The sequence below is a fragment of the Micrasema longulum genome, unplaced genomic scaffold (assembly GCF_059751315.1).
Source record: "Micrasema longulum isolate JH-2025_06_02 unplaced genomic scaffold, ASM5975131v1 h1tg000251l, whole genome shotgun sequence".
Lineage (NCBI taxonomy): Eukaryota > Metazoa > Arthropoda > Insecta > Trichoptera > Brachycentridae > Micrasema > Micrasema longulum.
The window spans coordinates 291,870-319,148 of NW_028277456.1; the positions used below are offsets into that span (position 1 = coordinate 291,870).

Consider the following 27,279-nt stretch of genomic DNA (forward strand, 5'->3'; position numbering starts at 1 on the left):
TTTATTGCGTGTATAAAAACAATTTTTATATCCAATTTCCCGTAGCACTAAACTTCTTCATTGTAGTATACGAAAAAAGTTGTTTAAAAACTTATTCAAAACGTAAAATTACTAAGTACTTATGTACTTTTTAAATTTTATTTTATTAATTATAGTTTTGTAAATGATACCTACACGTTTTTTTTCCTATCACAATCTTCTTTTATGTATTTAGTTAATGTTATAACTGTAACTTTCCAAAAAAGAGACTAGCTCTTGTGCTTGGACTTATAGTTATTTAGTAATTTGAAGTTACGAAGTAATTCAAATATGCATGGGAAAAATAATATATAAAATATATGTATATGAAAGTCGGATAGTAATGAATGAATCCTTTATGTCTAACATTGTAGCACAAAGTGCCACAGATAATAATTTAACGTTTAATAGCACTTTTTAAAAAACTGAAGACATACTTACACAATAAACAAACAACACTTGGAATGGCGGAATTCAAGGGAACACCATAAGCCAAACAAAACAAACTTATCTCTTTAAAATTTACCGCAGGAGCAATTAAACAATGAGTAAGTACCCATTCAGAATGAATGTTGAAAGTACGATATAAATTGAAAATTGATAACCACGTGATAATGACAGTTGCCAGCAAAAAATATAATTAATTTAATAAAAAACAAACCGGTTGAGTTGCCGGTTGCCGCGAAAAACAGCGGCGTTATCATCTATGGTGCCTGCTATCCGTTACGTTCACATGAATTTGACAAACTACACGCTAAGAAACTATCCAACTACCTACCCATCAACCAATCAGATTTGCGCATTCCCATTGGTCCATGAAAATGCTCGGCGATAAAAAAATTGCTAAAAATTAAAAAATGTAATTGCTGTTGATGCAATTTGATAATGCTCCTACCTGATATCACTAAAACATCGAGACCGGCATTCAATTGTACAATTATAAATTAATTGTTAAATACTTCCTTGATAATTGATACATGCGTTGATGTTTCATATACCTAAAATTTTATTACGTCATGCGAACACGATTAACATTTCATTATGATTTTACTTTTTAAAATCGGGTAAGTCCCTTTTTAGTCAGGACGGAATATAAAGATAATCGAATCATTCTTAATCTGTTGTGAAAATATTTAACCAGTTTTATTAAATCAGTGACAAAATATAATCAAATATTCGATTGTAAGAAAAAAAACAGTTCTTAAAAATTATTTATTTATTAATTTGTACTATAACGGAAGTCAAACATTACACGTATCAGTTAACCCTTTAGAACCCGATTGAAATCTGGCTGAAAGTTGTAAAAAAAATTGATGCTTGAAGAAAACAAAATTATTTGAAAATTTTTGGTGTTTTTTTTTTCCTAATAGTTTAGAAGTTATTGCAATGTTCGTTTGAACATACATTAGGTCTCAAAGAGTATTTTTTTATTGGTATGGAAAATAAATATCAATTGCAAATTCATACTAAAATCCATTTTATCAATAAAAAAAACAGTTATTAAGACAGATTATTAGACAAATTAATAAAATATTTACTATGATTCCTGCAAAAACTAAAGAATTTTCAATGGTAATAAAACATGAATAATCAGTCATACTAGCAAAAAAGTTACCTTTCAGACCGAGAATGTTTGATTGAACGAACATTGTATTTCACTGTAAAGTTCTAGTAAATAACCTTTAGCTTGTGGTATCGTAAGAATTCGCTTTTAGGCAGCAAAATAAATACAAAATGCATGAAAACAATCGATGACTTACCTAGAATAGTCCAAATAACAACGGAAGGAATTAGGTGCTCTAACGAATGAAGTTGTCAAAATTTTAATTGAGATTCCGGATTGCAACCCATCGGAAAAAAATAGACGCCATAAAAATGATTTTCAGCAATTAAAAAACAAAAACTCTACATTATTATTTCATGTATAATGGGATAAATAAATTCGCATAATTAATGTTCATTTAAACATACATATGGTCTCAAAGGTTAATAAAATAGATAATATCAATAAATCCTTTTTACAAAGAGTCATCATAATTCTCCTAAGCACACCGAGAACACTCTATTGATATCTCAATAATAGCGTACTTGGATCATTTTATCACGTTTATTATTACATAAAATGTTAGGTAGCCAGTCTTAAACTTTAGATGCCAGTCCGGAAACAATTAAATATTTCAGTGTAGAGAAAAATAATCAAATCCATCTTCTGAACTCATCCTGCTGTCTTGTTTATTTCCCCCTATATATAAATACTGGACGGAGATTCTTGCTTCTTTGCGTAGCCCTTTTATAGGTCCTGTAAGGTATATAGATCTGGAGGCAACAAAAAAGAATTTCAAGGCTTTTATTAAGTTTTGTAATCATTTCGGCGAATTAATTATGACCAATCAATTTAATCTTAGAAGGAATGGATTAGATTAGAATTAGATTAGAATAATTCACTTCACTCTTTTCCTCAACATAATTAAGTATGGCATGTTAAGTGTTTCTAGATTTCCTTCTTTCAGCACAAGTTCCTTCGGCAACGAGCAATTTTCATTTGTATGTGAGTGCCAACAAGGAGACTTAAGTCCTCAGAAGCGGTGTGCAGTATATGATGGGCAAGCTGTGAGGCAAAACAATAATTGAGTGGGTAATATTTATTTTACTAACCAAACAAACTATGTACTATACTGCACGGGTACCTATATATTTGTCATGTTCTTTCATTTAGTATGTTGTATTAGTATACTCTACTGCCGAGGCAAGTCTATATGCATCATGTTTCTTTATTTTTTTATTTTGAACGATGATTTTAGAACTTAAGTGTTCTGATGCTATTAACAACTAGTTATACCTTAACTAATAAATATTGAATACTAAAATATCTTTATAAATGCGGACGTTTTCTGGTGACACTCTAGCTACCTAAATGGATGTTTGTTTTGAACAAAAACCATTGCCATCCCGAGAAACAATTCTATAGACCCAGCGCAGCGTCCCTAATCCTTTTCTGCAACACATCACACACCATCGAGTCATTTATGGTAAGAATTGTTTTGAGTTTCTTTGATTCTTGTTTTTGGAAGTCGTCCTTCGTGGGAGAGCCATGAATTTCGTTATCGCGCTGAATATTACTGAAAATGTATTCAACAAGAACATTGCGTAATATTTAAAGTATTTCCAAATATTTGTATACTGAACTTTACCCCTAGGGAGCTTACGAGTATTCAGATAGATAATTATTACAACAGAAATGGAACAATTTCGAAAAAGGAATAAGAAAGTGTTGGCATTTACACGGTTTATAAATTGTCATCGGTTAGTTTAAGTGATCGTATTACACACTCTAACATTCACTAGTTTGCCTATATTTAAATATCCTCGTTTCTTCGATTCTTCCATCTAATCCAAGTTCCTTGATTTTCATATTGTATCCTCGAAAGTAACAATATTATTTTATAAATAAATAAATAAATGCACCATAAAAGGCGAGGAGGCCCAACTACAGTGGTGAATTACAGTATAGAACACCCAGGCTTGAGAAAAATCACATTGAATTTTTTGTTCTCACTGGGAATCGAACCTAAAACCCTCCGTGCGTGACTACACCACGGAAGCCGTATCTTTTCATCTCCATTATAATAATCTATTATGGCATCGCAACAGATGACATCGCTAGCCCAAAGCAACGGCGAGATATCTCTAAAGAACATATTCTGAAATAAACGAACTTTGAGGTGTGCAAAGGGTCTGACTGCATTAAATAATTTGAAGTAGATTATGAATATTACATTTTTACAAAGGTTTACTAACTATAACTCTAATATTTTATTATTTGAAAACATTAGTTTATTTGATTATTAGCGTAATATCTCACTGTTACATTGGGCTAGCGACATGATGACTAATCCATGTATTCGGTTGTATAAATAATCGATTGTGAAAATATCAAAATATTTCAGTATTCGCATTTCGAAATGTCATAAGTCATATCTCATAGCTATAAGTCGTAAGTCAGATTAGGATTTTCAGATTCTTGGTGATGAGTTCTTTTTTCGAGTTGTGTTTTGTGTTTTCATTTGAGCTTTGGTTACTTTCTGTTTTTGCTTTTTTGTGTCTCGAGTGTTTTTACGCTTTACATGGATTCTGCGACTCGTAGCGGGCGCGCAATGTGTAAAAAGTTAAAAAAACTAATCTAAAAGTAGTAGTTCAACGTTCAACCTACTAAATAAGTGAGTCCTGTGTTCTGCTTTCTGCTCTTCATACCTAATATATTGTAATAGTCACCTATTATATTATATTAATTATAGTATAATATGTTGTTACTTGTGCAATTGTTGATGGTTCGTCTAGAAACATTTGACATTAATTAGACCTACATAAATATGTGTCATTGCCCATCGATAAAAATAATAAATACAAACAGTACTACTTATAATGCATCATTGTAATTCTGTCATCGCACATTCAAAGTAAATTCTTTAGTAGATTTAAAACGTACGTAATATTTTTTTAATTATCATTTGGTGCGTCCTGGGATGCTAATCTGTACCACTCTCGCGGCAGGAGAAAAGAGCTTTTCTCGTGTATTATGTATGTAAATACGCGAGATAATACAGCCACGATAGCGTTTGGAATATCAGCCCTGGGCCTCGATTATGATGGGAAGATAAAGACGTCATACCTTCACCTTGACGGTATAATTGAAGATAAATTCCCTCTAGCGATTATAAAGATATACTACCAACCCCCCCTTTAAGTTTTGGGTAGGTACATCGATTCAAATCAAGGGGAAGCGTACGTCACGGTACACATATCTACGCTCTAAAATGACATAGCTTCAGTATGACGTCATAGTTGAAGATAAAAGTCTCCCGACCAACTACAAAGGTATAGATAGTATCGATACCCCCACCATCAAGTTTTGATGTAAGTACATCATTTTATACCGACGAGTATAGAACTCATCGATACGTTTATCTCCGCATTAAAAGTGTCAAAAATTTTGTTCCACCGACCAATTTTTCCTTTAATTATGATTTATTAAAAATTTTAATCGTTTTGAGGCTGGCACTTTTTTTCTTAAAAGCCTATTAAAAATATGAGAGAAATAAGTAAGTTTTGAAGTCGAATTAACTTCCGACATAACTGCCACTTTAATAAAACAAACGCCTAGATGTGGAAATAATGTCGCTAGGTTCTCTCATATTAACAAATAAGAGTATCAAGGCGTCATACATAGATTATATGCATCAGAAAGTTACCACTCTAAAAAAAAAATTTAGTTATTATATTTTTTCCATCTGTTTTACTATCTTTCCGAGTGTATGTATCGAGACGTTATAGGAGCCGGCTTTGGAGTCCATCGGTACAGACAACAGATCGGTAGATAGATACAGACGATCGTTAAGTGTACCGTCTAGGTGATTTCCAAAAGTCATGCAAAATTCATGTTCAAGCGAGCATTTTTTTTTCTTGAATTGGGATTTATTGGAATTTATAATCGCTTTGAAGTGAGCAATTTTTATTACAGAAGCCTATTTAAAATAAAAATGAGAACTATTTAAAATGTTAATGACGTAAGGAACGCGGACTAATTGTTTCCATTGACATTGGCTTGTTTCGATCATATGATGTCGATATGACAAGTAGGTAAAACATACCGAGGTAAGATACAGATAGTATATACAGATGAAGATAGCGTTCATAATCGAGGCACTGGCCAGCATTGCAAACCCTACCGATTTTGAATTCTATCGACTACAAACATTTTCTTTTTTTCATAGAATATTTTTTACTATTTAATCGTCCCCAACATAGGCAATCCCCTTATAAATTAATAAACCAAATACTTACACACTTTTTTCTGTTTGCTCAGAAAGTTACTTTTTCTGCCATCTTCCGTTTATCATTATGAATACTAATTAGTACTTATCCTCCATTTGTACATACATACCGAGACTTTACTGACAGAATTCATCAAGTCATTAAAACAGGATAATCGCCTTTAAAGCCTTTTTATTCTTTCAACGCATTATTTCTCCCAAAATATTATTTTTATTTTTTTTTAAAGCTTTAAAAGAGTAATCTTTACTCTAGGCATTAAATTTGAAATCAACATCTTGCACCTATATTCAAAGCTATTTGAAATATATCGAGGCTATACGAGAATGCATCAAGTCAAAAGTCTTTATATTTAAAAAATATTTTTTTAAATAGGTGCAACCTGTTGATTTTAAAGCTATAAAAAAAAATTAAAAGAAAATTGTGGGAGAAAAAATGTGTTGAAAGAATGAAAAAGCTTTAAATGCGATTATCCCGCAACTTGTTTTTATGACTTAGTGCATTATGTCAGTAAAGCCTCGTACGTATTGGTAAATTGATATTCCCGTTCATTAAAAAGTAGTAAATTAAAATTATGTAATTTCTCTTTATAATTTCACATTTTCTATTTTAGTAAATGTCATGTCAGCCGATCACTAGTTATAATAGTAATAGCCATGCTCATTGTGCTGCTCATGCTCATGCTCCTCGCGCTGCCGCCCTCTCGCCCGATGTTGCCCTCTCCGCCCACACACTGCTCTACTCGCGCAATTAATCGCGACGTTCCGCACTTGTTATTTGCCTTTCTATACAATGGACGGTGTAAGTGTGACAGCGTGCGCGCTATGCATTTTTAGTACAGCTAATTATATCAATGAACATGAATATGGAATAATGGAATATTTTTATGTTTTTTAAAATATTTTTTCTTTTCTTTTTTAATAACTATAAAATAAAAAAGTACCTTATAACCTTTAACAGAAAAATTTCTTTTCTCTTTCTTATATAACACAAAAATATTATACCTGTCTATTTACTATAGGAGCAATAATTCATAAACATTTCTTGTATACCCACGAACAGGCCATTCCTTTGTGGGATTTTTGTTTGCTATTTTCACTGTTAATATGTATTTCATTTCTATGTAATTATCCTTTATTTTTTCAATACTTTGTTTCACCTCTTCTGTATATTGTAAAAAAACAAAATTTAAAAAAAAATGTCGTACAAAGAAATATACATCATTCAAAAATGACGTGTGCGTCTTGTGTGAGTGTGAGCGATCGATGCGTACTGCGACCTCGCAATTATATGGCCCCACTTGCGCCCCTATTGCCGGCCCTTTGACTCGCGCTAAAAAAAAACGACAAGATAGGGAGCGGTAGGCACGACGAGGAGCATGACGTGCGGCATGACGAGTAATGTTGCCACACTACGTCTCTGCCTCCTTTCCTCGCTACTTCCCATGCCAGTCGTCGAGTGTGTGGCAGGCCCATTATGAAACGTTTTTGTCATCTGTAACTATTTTCTGTCAAAATTTAGTAACCCGTTTCAGAAATCAGTAGTTATTATTTTATCATTGAGCTCGAAATTACGATAAACGTAAAAAAATATGTAAATTATCGTGAACCTACCGGAAATCGATTCTGGAACCCTTCGCGTGCCGGGCAAGCGTCACCCATTAGTTCACAGGGGCCGCCATTTGGATTGATTGGAAAAAAATCCACATGTATGTTTAGCGAAATTTTGTAATGAAAAAAGGTAGGTAAATTTTAATTCCCCTTTTCGCCACCCCTAACCGCTAGTACAATGAATCTGCCGATTTATTTTTCACCATCGGCCGATTTTCGCATGATGGAGGTTAGCAACGCTGGTCCTGGTAAATGAAGAGTGCAGTTCTATGCGTGAAATGTAATCAGAACCCTGGGTTAATTAATTCGATGGCTACTTTCAGATGAAAATCCTGAAATATATAATTTAGTGGAATTAAATCGGCCTCGTAATGTATTGTTCAGCGCGTTCCTCTAATGGTTATGGCATGGGCTTGAGGTTCCGGTTTCGATTCCTAGTAGGGTCAACGTGAAATGAATGTTTTAAAAGTGGTTCTACACTGCAATATTTCGCTAGGCCTGGGCTGGCATTCCAAACGCTCTCGTGGCCGTATTATCTCGTGTATTTACATACAAAATACACGAGAAAAACTTTTTACTCGTGCCACGAGAGTGGTTCAGAATAGCACCCCCTGGACTGGTAAAATGATCGGGATACGCTGCATTCAGAGTACCAATGTATTACCCTGTGCACCCCTGGGCCGCGATTACAAACGCTATCTTCATCAGTACGTATCGAGACGGTATAAACTAACATCGATATTTATATACGAAAATGTGTAACCATATTTTTCGGACCATAAGACGCACTTTTTTACTCTAAAAATTCTACTATACAAATGGAAGCTATAAATACGCCCGTACTGAAGATCCATGCAATCAAATTAGTGTGTCCAATATGTGCCTGCTATACGCGGTTTTTCAGGGCCAGATCGCGAAACTTCAGAGAAACATTCCTCATGGTAAGCTTTAAAAAAATTCTAATATTTTTTTCCAAAAAGTCATTTTTATATATTTTATTTTTTTATGATCTCAAAATGTAATAAATTATTCATTTCTCGGACAAGCAGTCCCTCCACAAACCCTCACCCCTTTTCTACCCAGCCGCTTCACTTGTCCGTGTCAGTAGCTCAATCACAGATAACTATCGACGTGCTTAAAAACGTGCTAAGCATTTGAGCGATCACAATGAACAATAATAAACATGCTTAAGTTATCGCAGTTATAAGTCAACGCGTTTGTAATCTCTAAGTCAACGCTCGTGCCCGTTTGTTTTCTTGTTTTTCTCGTAAATATATACAGTTCACTCGAGAAAAATCGGCGTCTACTGTAAAAAATAATACAATATTTTATTTATTTTTATTTTATTCAGAAAACATACAGTCATACAAAATAAGTATTAAAAACAATTTTTTTTTTTACATAAAAAGACCAATTAAGTTTTCATAAATTAAAAAGACATAGACATTAAATGTGACAAAAAAATAAATAAGAATTTTAAGTGAGAAAAGAATAATTGTTGACATTTGCGTTTTCCATGGAGGTAATAAATTAAAATACCGAATGTACACTCCGAGCCATCCACGCACACACATAAACGCACATATAAAACATACACAAACATATACATTACATGCGGCACATATACATAGCATAAACCACTCAAGATGCACATTCAGCAACTATCCCAAATAATCGACCCCATGAGGAAATTTTCTGTACAAATGCAACGTGCAGATAAAAATGTCTACATAATACTGAGTCCGTTATAATTTCTACAGGTACGTCTAATGAATGAATTCGAGGTATAATTGTTTTTACAAGTTGGTACATAAAAAAAGGGAATTTAATCTTGTATAGCGAAGAGGACAACGGAAACCAATATTTTGTAAAAGATACGGCGAATCAACTATATTATTGAGAATTTTGAAAAGAAAAATTAAATAATTTGTAAGGCGCCTTTTTTGTAGTGATTCTATATTAAAATTGATCAAAGATGCGCCATAATCATTTTCAATGTTGCCAAAACGATATTCCAGGCTCCTTATAATTTCTTTTGAATGTTTTCAATTTGATTAATATATACATTATATTGAGGGGACCATACCAATGAAGCGAATTCGAGTTGACTTCGCACATAAGTATAGTAAAGAAGTTTTAATGTATTTGTTGATGAGAATGGCTTGGAGATTCATATATTGCATTTGCAAAAAAGTACAGAGTTTTTAATACAAAAAAGTGAAAATTAAATTACAATTACTATGGCGACTGTTTTTCTTGACATTTGGCTTGCCAACCGCCGCGCCGGCTAAATGCAATAAATAGTATGATAAATAATAAATAAATTTAAAAAATATAGTTTTGGAATATTTTCCATATTTACACCGGTGAAATTCAAATGTGTGATTGCGCAGCAGGATTATACGTCGCGAAACGTAAATATTATGACATTTAATATTAGGTGTTCACGGATGTTGCATTGTGATCGCGAATATGATAAACAACCATGCTAAGAAATTGTTATCATGTCGCTTATTACCACGTCGATAGTTATTTGTGATTGAGCTACTGGTGCGTATCGCTCCGTTAGTCAAAAACGTTTTTATCGTTTTTTTTTGTTGAGGAGGGGTTGGGGTTTGCGGAAGGGGTGCTAGTCCGAGAAATTAAAGATTTACTCCATTTTGAGATTTAAAAATAAATAAATTAAATAACTTTTGGAAAAAAATTATTAGGTTTTTTTTAAAGCTTACCGTAAGGAATGTTACTCTGAAGTTTCGCGTTCTGGCCCTGAAAAACCGGTATATGTAATAATATCGATTAATTAATTAAATGTTAATCGTTTTTTTAAGGGTTTGTTTACATTGACAGTTCTCGCCATTTTTTGTTGAAGACATTTTAATCAAACAAAATAGGTACCTTTATATTTTTAAAGGGAAAAGTGACTTTTGATCATTACGCTGAACTTTTGATTATTCGTGCTAACATGTCCAAGGAAGTTCCGGATGCCAATGGTCGAGTAAGTAAAAACATTGAATTGCTAACAATAGAGTTATTGAGATTACTATATTGCAACAGATATGGAGAACATTTTAGAAAAGAGTATATGGAAGTTGAGGCATTTACGGGGCTTATGGCCTGTATTGTTGATCAAACTAACTAGTCCAAAAAATATTTTAGGCGTTGCCTAGTAGATGAAAATTCAGTCAGACGAATTTCGCGTGCATCAATAAAGGTTTCAGCTCTAATTTAACAAAAATCAACAAATAGAATATGGTTGTTCCAACAGGCAGAATGGTGACAAAATAACAGGTCTTAAGTCCTGTAAATGCCTACGTAGACCTTCATATTTCCTTCTCTAAAATGTTCTTCATCTCTGTTGTAATATCGTCGTTGCGCCGGCAATATCTGTCGAGTGATTTTTTTACGCAATTTTGTTTCAACAAAATATACTTACAATATTTGAGTTAGTCCAAATGTTCGTAGACAAAAGACTGGATTTCACCCCCTCGGGAGTCATTAAGATTAACAAATTACAGTTAATCTTAATGACTCGCGAGGGGGTGAAATCCAGTCTTTTGTCTACGAACATTTGGACAAACTCAAATATTGTAATGAAACCAACTGGTCCAAGAAGAAATTTAAAATTGAAAAATTGTTTTTAGGCGTTGCCTAGTATGTGAAATAATTCAGTCATATGAATCTCTTCACAACAATAAAGGTTTCAGCGCTTTAACTTCACTAAAATCAACAAATGGAAGAATTGAAGAAATATGGATGTTAAAACATAGGCAAAATGGTGAATGTTACACAGTGTGTAAAGTGGCCACTTAAACCGGACAATGACAGGTCATAAGCCCTGTAAATGCCTTAACTTCCATTTTCCCTTATTTAAGGTATTCTCCATCCCTGTTGTAATTTGTTAAAATATACTTATTTAAAAAATCCATCAGCAAAAGATACATTGTTTAAAATGTATCCTTATTTTTTTTTAATTACCTAGCTTTTGCTGGCCCAACAGCGTTAATTTAATTCTTTGATTTAGAACGAGTTATTTGTTATTATTTTTTAAACACATATCCTTATAACTTATAATACATACAGGCACAATTGAAATAAAATACAAATAAAGAGAATTAAAGCTAGGACAAAACAATTAAATGTAATCACTACCTCAAGACAAGATCTGGTATATCTTAGTGATTGTTTGAATCTAGAAAAACTTACACCAACAAAGTCCTGGGCCTCAATTATGAACGCTATCTTCATCTGTATACAGGTGTTCTTTAAACCCTGTCACATCCGAAATCACGATGATCAGTATGAGAAAGAAGACATATTGGCACATAAAAATAATTTTTTAGAACGACTAAAATCTTTTTAAAAAAATATAGAAAAAACAAATGGTCGCTTACTTCTGCAGGGAAGAGGCGAGGGGGGCGCGGCCGTGCAGTTCAGACTCCCCCCTCCCTTCTCGTTTCTCCCCTGCAGAAGTGAGCAACCATTGTTTTTTTTTCTATATTTTATTTTTTATGATTTAAGTCATTCAAAAAAAATATTTTTATGTACCAATATGTCTTCTTGCTCATACTGATCATCGTGGTTTCGGATGTGACAGGGTTTAAAGAACACCCTGTATATCGAGACGGTGTACTTAACTTTTGTGCTATCTATATCTTACCTCGGTATGTTCTACCTACTTGTCATATCGACATTATATAATCGAAACAAACCAATGAATGACCGCAAAAATTAGTCCGCGTTTCTTCATTAACATTTAAAATACTTCTCGTTTATATTTTAAAAATACTTCTGTGATAGAAAGTGCCCACATCAAAGCAATTATAAACCCCAATAAATCCCAATTCAAGCAAAAAAGTTCGCTTGAATATGATTTTTATATGACTTTTAACCATTGCCAAAACGATATGCTTAACGATCGTCTGCATTTATCTGCTGAGGTAGTACTGAGCAATTACAAGGCTGATTCTCGATACCTTCTCTCAGAAATATAGTAAAACAGATAGAAAAAATATAGGTAATAACTAAATTTATTTTTTACAGTGGTAACTTTCTAACGCCTAGATACTCTTATATGTTAATAGGACAGAACCTAGTGACATACACATATATATTACCGATCCCCCCACTATCAAGTTCTAATGTAAGTACATCAGTTTATACCGACGGGTCTAGAACCCCTCAATACGTTTATCTACGCATTAAAAGTGTCAAAATTTTTGTTCCACCGAGCAATTATTTCTTTAATTGTGATTTATTAATTTTTTTAATCGTTTTGAGGTTTGCACTTTTTTTCTTAAAAGCCTATGAAAAATAAGAGAGAGAAATAAGTAAATTTTGAAGTCGAATAAAATTCTGACATAGCTGTCTGACATTCTCTCCTATAAACAAATAATAGTATCTAGGCGTCAGACACAAATTATATGCGTCAGAAAGTTACCACCCTAAAAAAATCATGTAGTTATTATATTTTTTCCATCTGTTTTTACTATCTTTCCCAGTGTATGTAGTCCATCGGTACAGACAACAGATCGGTAGATACATACAGACGATCGTTAAGCGTACTGTCTAGGTGATTTCCAAAAGTCATGCAAAATTCATATTCAAGCGAGCATTTTTTTGCTTGAATTGGGATTTATTGGAGTTTATAATCGCTTTAAAGTGAGCACTTTTTTTATTACAGAAGCCTATTTAAAATATAAATGAGAACTATTTTCAATGTTAATGACGTAAGGAATGCGGACTAATTGTTTGCGGTCATTCCATTGACTTGTTTAGATCATATGATGTCGATATGACAAGTAGGAAGAACATACCGATGTAAGATACAGATAGTACAGAAGTTAAGCATACCGTCTCGATATATACAGATGAAGATAGCGTTCATAATCGAAGCACAGGTGTTGTCTTTAGCTTACAATACGGCACAATAGGGACATTGGGGCCTGCAAGCCATAGTTTGAACTATGTTGGAAACAGAGACGAGTTCGCTTTGTCTTTATAGGCAGTTCAGTGAGAATTATAAAAATTGTTTTTTTAACAAGACATTTTTTTATTCCATGTTTGGTAAGAGATAAAGTGAAATAAATATGACAGAAAAAATGTGAAAATCCTTAAATTATCTTGTTTACTTATCTACTTAGTAGAAATAAGCTATGTTTTTTCTCTACAAATCAGTGGAATTTTTAAAAATCTACACTGTGCCTTTTCACCCCATTGTTCCTTTTTCTGTGAATAGAAATGTTCAAAGGAATCATAGGCTCACAAAAAGGCATTAAAAAAATATTTGTATTCCCTAAATGGGTCGATTTATGAAACTAAAACCAAACCTGAAAACTGAAACCTGTTCATATTTACCCCAGATTACGGTAATCAATTAATTGTTATTTATTTATTTTACTGAAACATACAGTCAACAATGATTTAATTACATAATAAAGATAAGATCGAAAGACAGACCAGCGAATTTTCGAAAAAAAATCCTACATATTTAATTATGGTACATTTTTAAATGTGTGCGTGCATATATATTATTTATATGCAAAAGGGCGTGTGCTCGCCCCTGGGCTGTGTATGTGTATGAGAATAAGTATACAGGTGTGTGTATTCGTGTGAGAGTAAGTTCAAGCGTGTGCATCACTAAAAGGCAAGTGGGAATGTATCACAGCCGGATAAAATGAGTCTTAATTTATTGTTTCATAAATTAAGGGGCATGTTAAATATATCAATAGATGAAAAAAATAATTTTCAAACGAGAACCATAAAGGAAAGAGTGTTGTACATAGTTAGTGCTACAGACTGGCAGATGGAATAAATATTAATTTCTTGTCACGCAAAGGGGGACATTAAAATTAATATTGGAGAGTAGGTTTAGAGTCTACTTTATTATTTAATAATTTATACAAATATAATAATTCAGATGTAGTTCTTCTATTCTCAAGGGAAAAAAAGCCTTTTTGTGTAGTAGATTGGCTGTAGGTGCAAAGCTTGTTATGTTATAAAGTGGGAAAATATGAAGAAATTTTAGTATCCGTCATTAATCTCTGCTATGTCTATATGTAACAATATTATTTCTGAATTGCGCAAACATTGTTGATTTAGAATTCCCGTTCTAAAGAAAGAACGAAATGTTATTTTTCAGGAAAATACCGGTTCCGGTGAAGCCTTTAATCGAGAAGAAGCCGGTACAAGTTCTGGCTGCGAACCCCAACTGTTCCTCAACCCCCGTTATTCCCGTAACAGTATGGCGCAACATTCTGACGATGGCAAAGAGGAAAAGCAAGATACGACACCACTCGGACGTAATTTATATACTTGTGGAAATTGTAAAAAGCGTGATTCTCATTTTGTATGCATACGATGCATAATTGTTAATGTTCAAATGAACTTAGATCTAAGGATGAAATGTCCCGTATGTAACATGCAGAAACGAAAAATCAATGCAATTGTAAGATCTGCCATTTTAAAAAACCTCGAAGAAATGGAAACGAATAACACTGAAAAAGATTTGCACAAATTAAAAGCTAAAAACGATCCATTTGCACAGAACTCCCCCTTTATCTGCCAGCGGTGTACACAAATCTGGGATGACGGAAATCGGATTGTTTTTTTGGAATGCCAGCACAAGTTTTGCATCTTGTGCATTGAAATGGGGATTAAAGCTTTCGACGGTCCTGAATTTTTATGTCCTTATAAAAATGCCAAATATAAATGTCAGAAAGTGATCCAGCAATCAGACATCAAGAACATTATCAGCTCGGCTGTATTTGATGATTTTGTCAAAAAAACAATGACTACCGCTGTAAAAACAATGAACCGTGTAGTACATTGCAACACAACTGATTGTATCGGATCAAGTAGCATCGATGGACTTAAAAAATCGTTTATTTGCCCCACGTGCAATATCACTAATTGTTTGCTCTGTAAGGTATGTCAATTTAACTTTCCGTTTATGATATTTATACATAAAAAATATTGCTCTGTGTCCAGGCGGATGAAGAATACAGTTCGATCGAGTAGATATATGGCCGCCTCGTTGCGCGGTGGCTGACGCGTTCGTCTATCATTCTTGAGGCCCCGGGCTCGGTTCCTGGCAGGGTGGATATGAAATGTTGACTGTAAAGGTTTGAACTGCAATTTTTTTAATGTTCCTGGACTAGCACCAGAAGGGAAATGATAATGATGATGAAAAACATTTTTAGTAGGGAAAGGGCTTCTTTATAAAAAGTTTGTTAAGAAAATTCTACCGGGAAAAAAATAGTAACTATAGTCCTTAAAATGTAGCTTGATTAGAATGACAGCTGTCAAACTAATGTCATTAGTAATGAGAAATTACTGATCACTGATCAAATCGATTTTATCCGTTTTTTCATGTAATCATATAACTCTTTCCGAAAATTGATTTTTAAAAACGCAAAAACAAGCCTATTATAGTGTGTTTGAGACAATTATTCACCAAAAAATAAGACATTTATACTTTTTTCGTGAACATTATCAAACGAACTATTTTTTTATTCGATCAAATTACCTTGATCAATTTGTCCCATCTCTAACGTTTTTGCAAAATGATGTAACCTTATAAGAACGTCGTAATAATTAGGTTTATTTTAGTTTTTTTTTAAAGTTTTAAAGGTAATTTAATATATTTATGTTGATTTATGTGTCAAACTTTGTATTAAAAAAATAAATTAACACGCCAGATACGAATGATTTTTCGTGTTTCAATATAAATAACTCCCTAGACGTTACTACAATATTATTTCCTCACTTTTTCTGACAAATGACATTCTAATCAAGCAACTATTGTACTACTTTCAATATTTTTTTAATTGTTGGCTTTTTTATGTTGTTTTTTTAGAATAATATCATTTTACAGGGTCTTCACGATTCTAATATTTTAAGCTGCGAATACTACAAGCGTACTCTAGAAGATCCTTATAAATATTCGGAAGACCTCATTCGAAATATGCTCGACGCGGGAGAAGCGATGGCCTGTCCATCTTGCGGGATTACAATTCAGAAGGACCGAGGGTGCGACTGGGTGAAGTGTGCCATGTGCGCGATGGAGATCTGCTGGGTCACTAAGGGACCCCGTAGGGGGTCTGCCGGATGTGGATGCGAAGTGGACAGAAAATGCCACCCTGATTGTAAAAACTGCCATTAAATTATTAACCGCGTAAAATCACTTTACTGTTTTTTGTTCAGATACTTATTAAACCCATTACAATTGTGTACGATTGTATATTAATTATAATTAAACGAAGTAATGTTGTAGAGGAACCTAAATATGTGGAAATAACCTCCACGTGTAATGTATGGGTAGGTATATAAAATCTAAGAATTAAAAAAAAGTAGCTTAGATGATTTTGGTTCTTTCTTGATGTTTTACCCGTTTTTTATTTCGATACTCATTTTATTATACCACAGAAGTTTCTGTTTAGTCAAATAATAATTTTAAGCTTCTATTTTCTTTTTTCTTTTTTCTAATAAAATTATCAAATTATTTTGCGAACCTAACTTGTGTCATGAAAAATAATTTAACAAAAAAAAGACAATAATTAAATCGGTCATTTGAGGAACACCCATAGTCATCTAAACTTTTCGGAAATCATAAAAAATTGTTTGTTATAAAATTTTTAATGAAAAATTCAATGAAAAAATAGGTAATAGTGGTTTTTTTTTTTAATTATTTTATTATAAAACATTTTATTTGGATATTAATTTGCCTTACATAAAAATCACGCATTTTCACCACTTTTTCTTTTGTTAGTGATTAGAACATAAAAAATTGTTGCATCGCCTTGAAAAATTAGAAGCAAAGTATGTACGGTTTTTGTTTTGCGCTGAATATACATCAGAAAAAATTAAAGGATACTACATATTCAAATGATACCTGATCACAAACGCTAGATCGGTACATATCGAGATGGTATAAAGTAACATTGATTTTTATGTACGAATATGTGTATATTTGTATGAAAATTCAAAGTATCTTTGTCGGTAACGGTATAGAATGCAGAAGTATTGTATTGAAGGTTGTGAATGCAGAGCACACTGCCGAAGGTAAAATGTTTTTAGCACTAGAATTTCGAGCAATGAGGAATTCCACTGTTTTCTAATTTATTTATTTTCTTTTAGCGTACTATTTAACCAAGAAAAAAAAATTGTGCGTTATTTACAAAAATATGATTTTTTAAAGTTACATTTATCAAATACCGCGCCAAATGACTGTAATCAGTGTGTCGCTTTTCAGTAGTGACGTCATGAAACGGTTGGCGTTCTTACTTTCACTGACCGCGGTAAGTTGTATTTCTCCAGCCAATAACAAAACTTACAAGAATCTATGGAATATTGCTTTGATTACTTCATTTAGTTGATCGTAATTTGCTCATTTCTATGTTATGGTTGTTTTTACGAACGTTTCGATTTAGAAAAACCTAGAAAGTTGACATAATCTCTGGTTGAAATGTCAACAAAGTATTTCTATACTCCATATACTCTATATTTCTATACTGTATACTCTTTTTTTTTCTATGGTCAAAACGTTCCTTACAAGGTGCGGGGGCTTTAAAGCGGAAACCGGAAATACTACACGTAGATATAAGGAGTGACGTCATTATTAACGATTTTAAAATGAATACTATTTTTAACATTTTTTATTTATTTTTGCGTGCGTTTTTGAGATATTTCATCCTACTCCAATTTTTTTAAATATTCACGTGTACACGAAAACATTTTTAAAATTTAATTCCGGGTTGGGCTGGAATTCCTCATTGACGATTTTGCGTGTAAAACAATACCTCCTACTTTTGGGACTATCTGGCATAATTTGGCGACTGCAGACAGATTCTCATATTTTTTTTAGCTCTCCATTTACGTCTCCTAGATATTTTTATGCTGTCGTCAGCTTCCTCGGGCATTTTAATATCTTGCTGGTAAGACGTATCGATGATTTATTTTAGCAGATCACAAGTAACTCCGCGAAAACCGAAACAAATACGCAAAATCATAGACGGAGTACTCACAATATCAACTGTCATTCGCTATGAATGCTTTTAGTAAAGTAACGACATAAGTTATTAGTTGTGTGTTTTCTCTATTATTTACTGTCCGAGCCGGCCATGTTCAGCTTGCGTGAAATAGTCATAACTTACGTGTTTTTTTAATGGAATGACGTGCGTTTCAATATAAAGTATACAAATTTTTAAAACAGTCAAATCCGTCAAAAACCTGACATGGGGGTTTAAATTACCGAACCAATTATTGTAAATATTTAAAGCCACATCATGAAAAGAAAATATTCAAAGTAATCTTTAAATTCTAAATAATAAAAAAAAAACCTCACAAGGAAGTTTAAATCATCGAACACAATAAGACCGTTCCACATCACAGTAAAAATCCACACGGTACGATAAAATAACAGAGGGTGAATTGATTTTTATCGTTTAATAATATTTACTTTTAAAATATTTTATTTATTTAATAACAGGCAACGCACTGACCAGTACACCACGAGGCTGACTAATCTCCATTTGATTTATTTTTGCTTTTTTTTTTTACCTGAGATTAGAAATTAAATCAATACGAAAAAAGATAATTAGTATCCTCGCACCTAATTTTCTAATGCCGTGTGGATCTCAACGATACGTGTGAAATGATCATATAGAGAGTTATATCATAAGTTAGGTACCTATAAAACATGAGAGATTTTTTTATTTATTTTAATAAATGATAGTTTTTTTTATATGGCAACCTACCTATATTTTTTTTATGTTATAACTAACTTTCTAAAAAAGAGACTAGCTCTTATGCTTGGAGAGAGACTTACACCTTTATATTTATTTAGTAATTTGAAGTAATATAATTTCCAATATACTCGGACATGAAAAAAAAATAACTTTACAAATTAAAAAGAAAAACAGAAAATAATAATGAAAACAGAATGGTGTTTTTACTCGGGTTCAAAAAACTTCTTAAAATTTACTTTGAATTTATTTTACTGATATATGAGTTTTAATAGATTTTAATTCATTGGGGAGATTATTGTTATTTTTTTAAAATTTCTAAAGCCTCTTTCATACGGCTTTATTTGAGATCACGCCTGTATGGAGAGGCTATGAATCCTGTATATTTTAGCCATTTAAATATAAAACTTGTGCACCTACTTTATTTACATTTCAAAGTATTTTTACACAATTTTAAAAACTGTTATCAGTACAAAAACATAAATTAATATATAGTTTTCGAAATCAACAAAAAAAAATTTTTTTCTCCGCCTAAATGACTTATTATTGTTGATAATCTTTCTAAGATTTTTAAATATACTTTTTTATTATTATTACATTACATAATTAAATATTTTGTTTAAAAGATGTCATGTTTAAACATTTTTCAATCGTTTGTCAACACGCTAAATATAAATCATTAGTTTGATTGTAATATAAGTTTTGAACAAGCCAAAGGCGGCTGCTTTTTTTTTTAGTATTAATTTACTTGATTTTAAATTTTTTTAATTACCTAAAATAATTTTTATTTTTAAGAATTTAATTGTTTGATTACATATTTTTTATTATTAAAATTTATTTGATACCAATATTGAGTTGATTTATTTGTGTTATATTTAGGGTAAAATATATTTAGGGTCAATGAGAAAATCAGTTAAAATTGGAAAAACTCCCGCGTTACAACTCTCCTAGTACCGAGGTAAGTTGAAATATTTGGGGATTAAATATATTTTTTAAATAAAATCATAACTATTTCTTAAAATAAGATAATTTATTTAGAAAAATACGCGCGAAACCAATTTAACTGCTGTAATCAACCGTTGGTATGTTCATCAATAAAAATATGTTAGTTAGGCTTTATCGTGCAGTAATCATAAATTATAGCTAGAGTCTTTCACACATATTGATAGGGCATTCTGAAACAAGAACAGTTAACAATAGGGAAATATCACATACTACGAATACCGATAAAAATATGTGTAATGGATTTAGAAAATCAATATGGATATTGTAGAATAATGTTTTCATTCTTAATTTTTAAAATAAAAATGTTAAAAAACACGCCTTTATAAGAACGCGATATCATTGGTGGTGACGGTGGTGACGTCACAACCCGCGATCGTCTATGATGTTTGTCATTTTGTCGAAATGTTTGTACGGGCTGGTTTAGTTGCGTGTATTTTATATAGGATTTTGACGTTGTGAGTTATATGTTAAGTTATTTTTGTAAATTATAATTAATCTAGAGTGATATAGAAGTAAATTAAAATAATAGAAGACGGATTTTCAAAAGCTCAATCCGATAATTTGCCGAAAGTAGATGCTATAAGCCAGAAAGAAAAATTGTGAGTGAATGAAATAATCTAGCGAGCGTATTATCACGAAAACAAAACAAAAAAAAAAGAAATCCGTGTTTGCCGATACTTAAATGTGATAAGATTAATTGAGTATATCAGTAAATAAAAACAATTATAAGGTAATACAAATAAACAAGTATCAGAAAATGGAACTACAAAATTATAATATATGTGATATAAAGCTATAAGTAAAAAGTCAATTAAATATTATGACAAGTAAATAAAATAAACTAGATGCTAAAACAGTTTCAAAAGAAAAGTAGAATGATACAAATTTAAAACATAACGCATACATACATGGTGAGATTTTTTATATTGATAAGAGAAGTAAGATATAAAATGAGAATAAAGAAAAGTCCATAAATAACAATGACAATCGCGGTTAAGAGATATAAGTTTTTAGTTTATGTACGTTTTTATCAATAATAATAAGAATTGCAATAATTATCAATAATAGTGGCATGCATTTTAAGCATATGGAACTCTCTGATTCTACTAATTACACGTTCCACATGTGTCCGCAGAGCGGCAATTCTTTTGGATTGTTCACCTCTTGTGGTGTACAATTTACATTGGCAAAAACACTTGGTGGGCGTACAAGTTCACAACCCTGCTGTTGCAACTGATGTGCAATATTTTTAAATCCTCTGTCCGCCATTACAGACATTCCCGGTTTGAGGAAATTAAAAAAACCACAATTTTCTGCAATGGTTGAATCAGTGGCACGTCCTCCATATCCAACTAATATAAAATTAACCATACCATCTGGTGTGCATGAAATTGAGTATTTCAGTGTATTGCACCCTTTGTGATCAGACCATGTGAGAGATTGATGCAACGGATTTGAAGGTCTTTCAATTTGTATTTCGAGACGGTCAATAATGGATTTTACCTTTGAATACCTTGCAATAAATGATATTGGTAGCTGTCGCCTAATATTACGCGCAGATGGCCAAATAATCAAATCGTTTAAATACTTAGCACAGGCACAGTTTTGTTAAAAATTCTACCAACAGTAGCAGGTGATAAGCCAAAATGTGCTCCAAGTAATTTATAGGAAAAATCAAGCCTAATATTTTTTAGTGTAATTAATATATGCAAATTAGGAGCTTGAGAATGGCTGCATAAATGTGCTATGACATGATACATTTTTTGAGGTATTCCCAAATACAGCTGAGGCAATCTTTCTATAGTCGATAAAAAGCAGGTTCGAATATTTTTTCCTAGCAAGTCATTATCCACTTCAATGTCATTATACTCCGAGGGGCTACTACTTGCAGTGCTATGGTCAGAAGAAGAATCTAAATTTTCAGTTGTCATGGCCTTTGACAATGCTGTTTCTTCTGAATGAATAAGATGAACTGGTGGAAACTTTATAGGAGAAGACCCAATATCCTTGAAGTCATTCTTCTGTACTCCTAAAGAGACATTGCATTCTTTGCTCCTGTATTTAGCCTTTATGCTAACTTGGATAGCCTTTTCACAACTTTGATCACACTTTGAAGTCCAAGTCGAGGGTTGAGTCGAAGTTGAAGGTCGATCTGAAGTAAAAGGTGCAGTTGAAGTACAGAGTTGATTTGAAGTTAAAAGTGCAGTCGAAGTGGAGGGTTGATTTGAAGTTGAAGGTGCGGTCGAAGTAGAGTGTTTAATCAAAGTCGAGGATTGAAGAATTTCTTCAATTTTATTTATACGATTTCTTCTCTCACCACTTTTTCGGGACATTTTAAAGGTTTTTTGGCAATCGAAGATGCGTGGAATAACGTTTTTTTTAAGTAAAATCTTGCCTCCCATCATTTTATACCTCATGTAATTCTCCAAATCATCTTCCAACTGAAACAAATAGAAAACCTTATGTAAATAGCAATATGTTATTTATACACTTGAAAAAAATATCATTACAATACAGAAATGATCCGAGACTCATTGGATAAACAAAAATACTCGCTATGAACGTAAAAAAGTATAATATATCGATAGTGTGTCGAAAAAATAAATTTCAGGTTATACGAAATGTCAGAATGTCCGTGATGAATGACAAACTAAATACGTATAAAAACATATTAAAACTTTAAATAATACTTACATTAAAGTGATCTTCACAACTATAGATAGTGGATTTGGAAGTTAACTTCCTATTTTTCTTTATATCTCTCTTCATAGCGAGGCACCATTTTCTTCGAATTGATGCATCTTTGGGCACATATAAAAACAAATTTTCTGGCGTTGTCTTCGTAGTATTCCTGCATCTGGGTACGATTCAGTAATTATAACGCTTTATTCCAGACATAATGCACAAAAAATAGTTGTAAAATCACTTATATATGTAAATAAAAACGGATGAAATAATACACAACAGTCTCTCGGTACGAAATGACACAACATCAAACTCAATCGCGGTTTGTGACGTATGAGGGGCGTGGCCTATGTAATGAAGTGTTTTCGCGGGAATTCAAAATGATGAATTTAAAAATACTTTTTATGCTACTAATAAGCGCAAAAAAATATTTTTTTTAATTGAAAGTATTTCATATATCCTTATGTTTTCATAATTGTTAAAAAAAACGTGATATTTCCCTATTCGGTGTCTAAATTCACACCACAAAACGTTATTGTGATAAAATAAATAAAAGAGGAGAGTTGAAACAACTGTGCCCAAAAAATCGGACCTTGTTCAGAATAATGGCCTTTAACCTCCAAACTAGAGGCTAGCTATAAAAAACAATATCACGCTTTGAAACTTGAATAGTCAGTGCATATTGGAAATAATATCACACCAGTATCGATTAACAGGCTATCAAAATACTGGCCAAAAACTTACTTTTGGTATTTTTTCCCGTCCAAATGTATGACTGCTGTTGCCGAATCCATCAAGTGGCACATAAAAAAAAACAATAAATGCGCGATTTTGCCAGTTCGCCGTCGATCATAGATTTATCGAAATCGCCATTTTTTCAACTCTCTCTGGTCTCCCCTAAGCCTGGTTACCACGTGAATATTGAAAACAATAATATTTATTACAAAATGTGATTGCACGATTTTCAACACATATTTTTACTACATATCTTTACGTCTTTTCCGGGCCAATAAAATACGAGTAAATAATCATTTGTTTGCTTACCATAAATATAGCAAATAAAAACCAAAATAATTTTGCGGCGTAGATAATATTGTATTAAAAAATACAAAGTTTTGAAAAGCTTTAAAATATGTTTTATGCCAGTTCAGAGAGATGTTATGACATAACGTATATTTTTAAAGTTCAAATTTAATAAAAGGCCGTTTACACGCGGACAATACAATATTGTTCTGTCGGTGCTGTGTCTGAGATAGACGGGCAGGCAATCTCCGCGGAACACTGGTTACCCCCACCACCGCGCCCAGTCGCATTGTCCTCAATGACATTATGACAATACCGGCTCCGGCGTATTTTTACTGCCGAAAATGGAGGCAGAAAAAATCCGTGTTATTGGGTTCGTTCTTCTCTCATACATCTTGGTATGGAATAAATATTATTTTTTGTGAACTCGCTCGTAATTAACGCCGTCGTGTATTCATTTTCGCAGCTCTCACCTTGTGAACTGCGGCCGAGTTTTCGTATTGTCCCAGCGTTCTGTCCTGCGTGGCCGAAGCTGTTCACGGAGTTGGGACAAGACAATATTCTCCTATCTATTGTATTGTCCACGTGTAAACGACACTTTATTATTAACCGAACAATGGAGTTACACCTAAGAGTAATAATACGCCACTGGCTAGAGTCGCCCCCTTACAGAGAAAAACCATTTTATGATTATCAACTACGAAGTTAGCTACAGATTACAGCAATACAACGGACCGCTAGTACTCGTGTCGAGAATTGCAGGCGCAAATCGAAACCGTATGTTACACGTTTGTTGTTAAACTAAAACCAAAATTAATTATTAATGTAATTTGTATAGATGGCGTAAAGTATTGTGATTTATGTTTTTTATACAATAATGTTTTCTTACTATTTCGGATGTATTAACTATGTATGGTATTATGTATTATCACATTTTTTTTTATTTTTATGTACAGTCCCAAATGAGTTTCTTTAATTACTCCTGGGAGTATAATATGTACTTTTTGTATTATATGTTTTATTAATAATAAAAAAGTAAATTGAAGTAGGGTAGGTATTTCCTAGTATGTAGTGGTATTATTTTTTTCTGTGTGACGTCAGATAAGTTTTCTCCTAAAAACGAGGAAAACGGCACGTATTACGTTACCGCGCCATACTTGTACGCAATGTTTATTATAGGACCACCTAGGACAAAGTGGTACATATTCGTACACAGTAGCGGCGTTAGGGTAGGGCGCGGTCGGGCGAGCGCCCAGGGTACCAGACATAAAGGGGCGCTGCAGGCGCCCCATTTTATCCACTCGCTCATCGAGCGAGTCCAACTTGATCGTAAATTTCCTAAATCTAGCGACAAACTCGTTATAGTGGCCCACGATGAGACTATAACTACTCCAAAAAGTCATTTGAAGTTGAATTTTTCTACAGCCTTTTGGACACTACCTCAATTTCACTCCATGAAAGATTTGAAAAGTTTAATGAGTACTCAAAATCTTGGTTCAATATAAAAAAGATTCCGGAAAAACCAGACCTTCTCAAACTCTGCGGTAATTTCCAATTGAAATTAACAGTAGATTCTAAATCTGATATAGATGGTTGTATGTTGTGTGATGAACTCTAAGTCTGAAATCATTTTTGCCTGATCAGAATGTGGTTAATCCTGTCATTGTTTTAAATTTTATCAAAGATCGTAACTTACAAGGACTGTACCCAAATTTATGGATAGCGTTGGGAATATTGATCACTATACCTACTTGTAACGATTGCTAGTGGGGAAAGGAGTTTTTTAAGCTTAAACTGAGAAAAACTTATCTACGATCGACAATATCTCAATCTAGATTCACAAACCTGGCATCTTTGTCAATTGAAAATGAAATTGTGGAAAAAAAAACATAAACTTAAGTACGTATAAAATAGTTCATTGATAGAAAGGCTAGAAAAGTAAAAATTTATCAGTATTTTTTTTAATAAATGGTAATTTCATTATAAACCTTGCCTTTTTTCGTATGGGTCTGAAGGAATGAAAAATAGGGGGCGCCGTAGAAATCTTGCCCAGGGCGCTGGTAGTGCTAAAACCGGCCCTGCTTGTACATGTAATTTTCTATGGCAAGTATTATGTCACAAGAGGACGTAGTGATCACAGGTAGATCAGTCTACCACGTAGATTTTTAAACGCAACATGTTTATTATCTTGAAAAAAAAACATATTCAATTAGGTTTGGAAGGCGTAAATCAATACAATAAAGTATCTGATAAAAGCGGGAACTCGAAAATTATAAATGAAAACTTGGTTTTTATACATTGGTAGTTTTATCATTAGAATCGCAAAAATCCGCTCTAAATATTCAAGATGTCGAGCCATAATCGCCAAAACATCGTAACCGATAAAAACAATATTTAAAGGGAGAATATTTTGTCTTCTTATTACTTAGGAATATACCAAATATATAAGAATATACCTACATACTTTTAGAACCAATTTTTGTTTCGAATATTTATTTTACTGTTCAAAGTACCTATATTCTTTAATATTAAGAAGAATAATTCGCCTGTAAAATTGATATCAATTAAATAAATATTTGAAACTAAATTTGGTTCTCAAAGTGTATTCCTTAATAATTAAGACAAAATCAATTAAATTAAGACAAATCAGTCGGTCTCGTGGCGTTATGGTCAGCGCGTTTGCCTACCATGCGAGAGGTCTCGGGTTCGATTCCCAACATGGTTGGTATGAAATATTTATTTTAAATTCTGTAATGTCCTGCCGGTAAAACAACTTTGTGACTACAAATTGATTGTAGATCACTTTGTTGATCCAGAATATAAAAAAAGAGTATCCCACACTCACAACACTAGATTAAAAACCTAGGGCTCCCTGTTTGTTCCTCGAATTACAAATTTCTTCGGAGAGCGAACATTAAATTGCGTTGTTACAAGATTGTTCAATGATCTCCCACAAACCATCATTAACATGAAAAATCTTCAAATGAAAAAAAAAAAAGAACTGAAGAAATATATTCTAGATACTTTATAGTGCCTGTTTGTAAATAAATTTGTAAATAAATAAAATAAATGTAACATAAACCTGTCATAAAAAAAATGTGTCCCACCGAAAAGTCTTTAGACTTGGTGGGTAACAAATTCTTGTATGTGTTTTTTAAATTATAAAATAAACGCTGCTCTGTAGCACTGAAACTGAAAAGGGTATTTTTACACTTGAATATTTCATGTTCCCTGGACTGGTATCTGAAGCGTAAGTCTGATCATCTTGCCTTTACGTAACAAAAATGATCAAGATACGCTGCGATTGGTGTACACATGTAGTGCCCTTTGCACCATTAGGTGCAGAAAGGAAAAGATGAGATGAATAT

The 27,279-nt window shown here is 32.7% G+C and overlaps 2 protein-coding genes and 1 long non-coding RNA gene across 3 annotated transcripts; 2 read left to right on the plus strand and 1 right to left on the minus strand.

Annotated features, from left to right (window-relative positions):
* The first annotated feature begins 2,579 nt into the window (after nucleotides 1–2,579).
* Nucleotides 2,580–10,346, plus strand: LOC148283249 (uncharacterized). The gene is made up of 3 exons (XR_015821897.1): nucleotides 2,580–2,649; nucleotides 2,925–3,047; nucleotides 10,286–10,346. It is a non-coding gene; the product is annotated as an uncharacterized LOC148283249 (long non-coding RNA).
* A 4,255-nt stretch (nucleotides 10,347–14,601) lies between these two features.
* LOC148283250 (ranBP-type and C3HC4-type zinc finger-containing protein 1-like) lies at nucleotides 14,602–16,852 on the plus strand. The gene is made up of 2 exons (XM_088223754.1): nucleotides 14,602–15,381; nucleotides 16,330–16,852. The coding sequence occupies exons 1-2, from the start codon at nucleotides 14,698–14,700 to the stop codon at nucleotides 16,615–16,617; spliced, it is 972 nt and encodes a 323-aa protein (XP_088079880.1). The 5' UTR covers nucleotides 14,602–14,697; the 3' UTR covers nucleotides 16,618–16,852.
* A 4,109-nt stretch (nucleotides 16,853–20,961) lies between these two features.
* Nucleotides 20,962–25,314, minus strand: LOC148283251 (uncharacterized). The gene is given in 7 exon segments (XM_088223748.1): nucleotides 20,962–21,385; nucleotides 21,388–21,746; nucleotides 22,073–22,232; nucleotides 22,599–22,644; nucleotides 22,898–23,068; nucleotides 24,385–24,443; nucleotides 25,173–25,314. Coding segments are annotated over 7 exon segments (1,089 nt in total). The 3' UTR covers nucleotides 20,962–21,233.
* Nucleotides 25,315–27,279: the final 1,965 nt, after the last annotated feature.

Coding starts and splice junctions, on each gene's coding strand:
- LOC148283250 (XM_088223754.1), top strand. CDS start 14,698: ATGGCGCAACATTCTGACGATGGCAAAGAGGAAAAGCAAGATACGACA. Junction 15,382..16,329: donor CTAATTGTTTGCTCTGTAAG/GTATGTCAATTT, acceptor ATCATTTTACAG/GGTCTTCACGATTCTAATAT.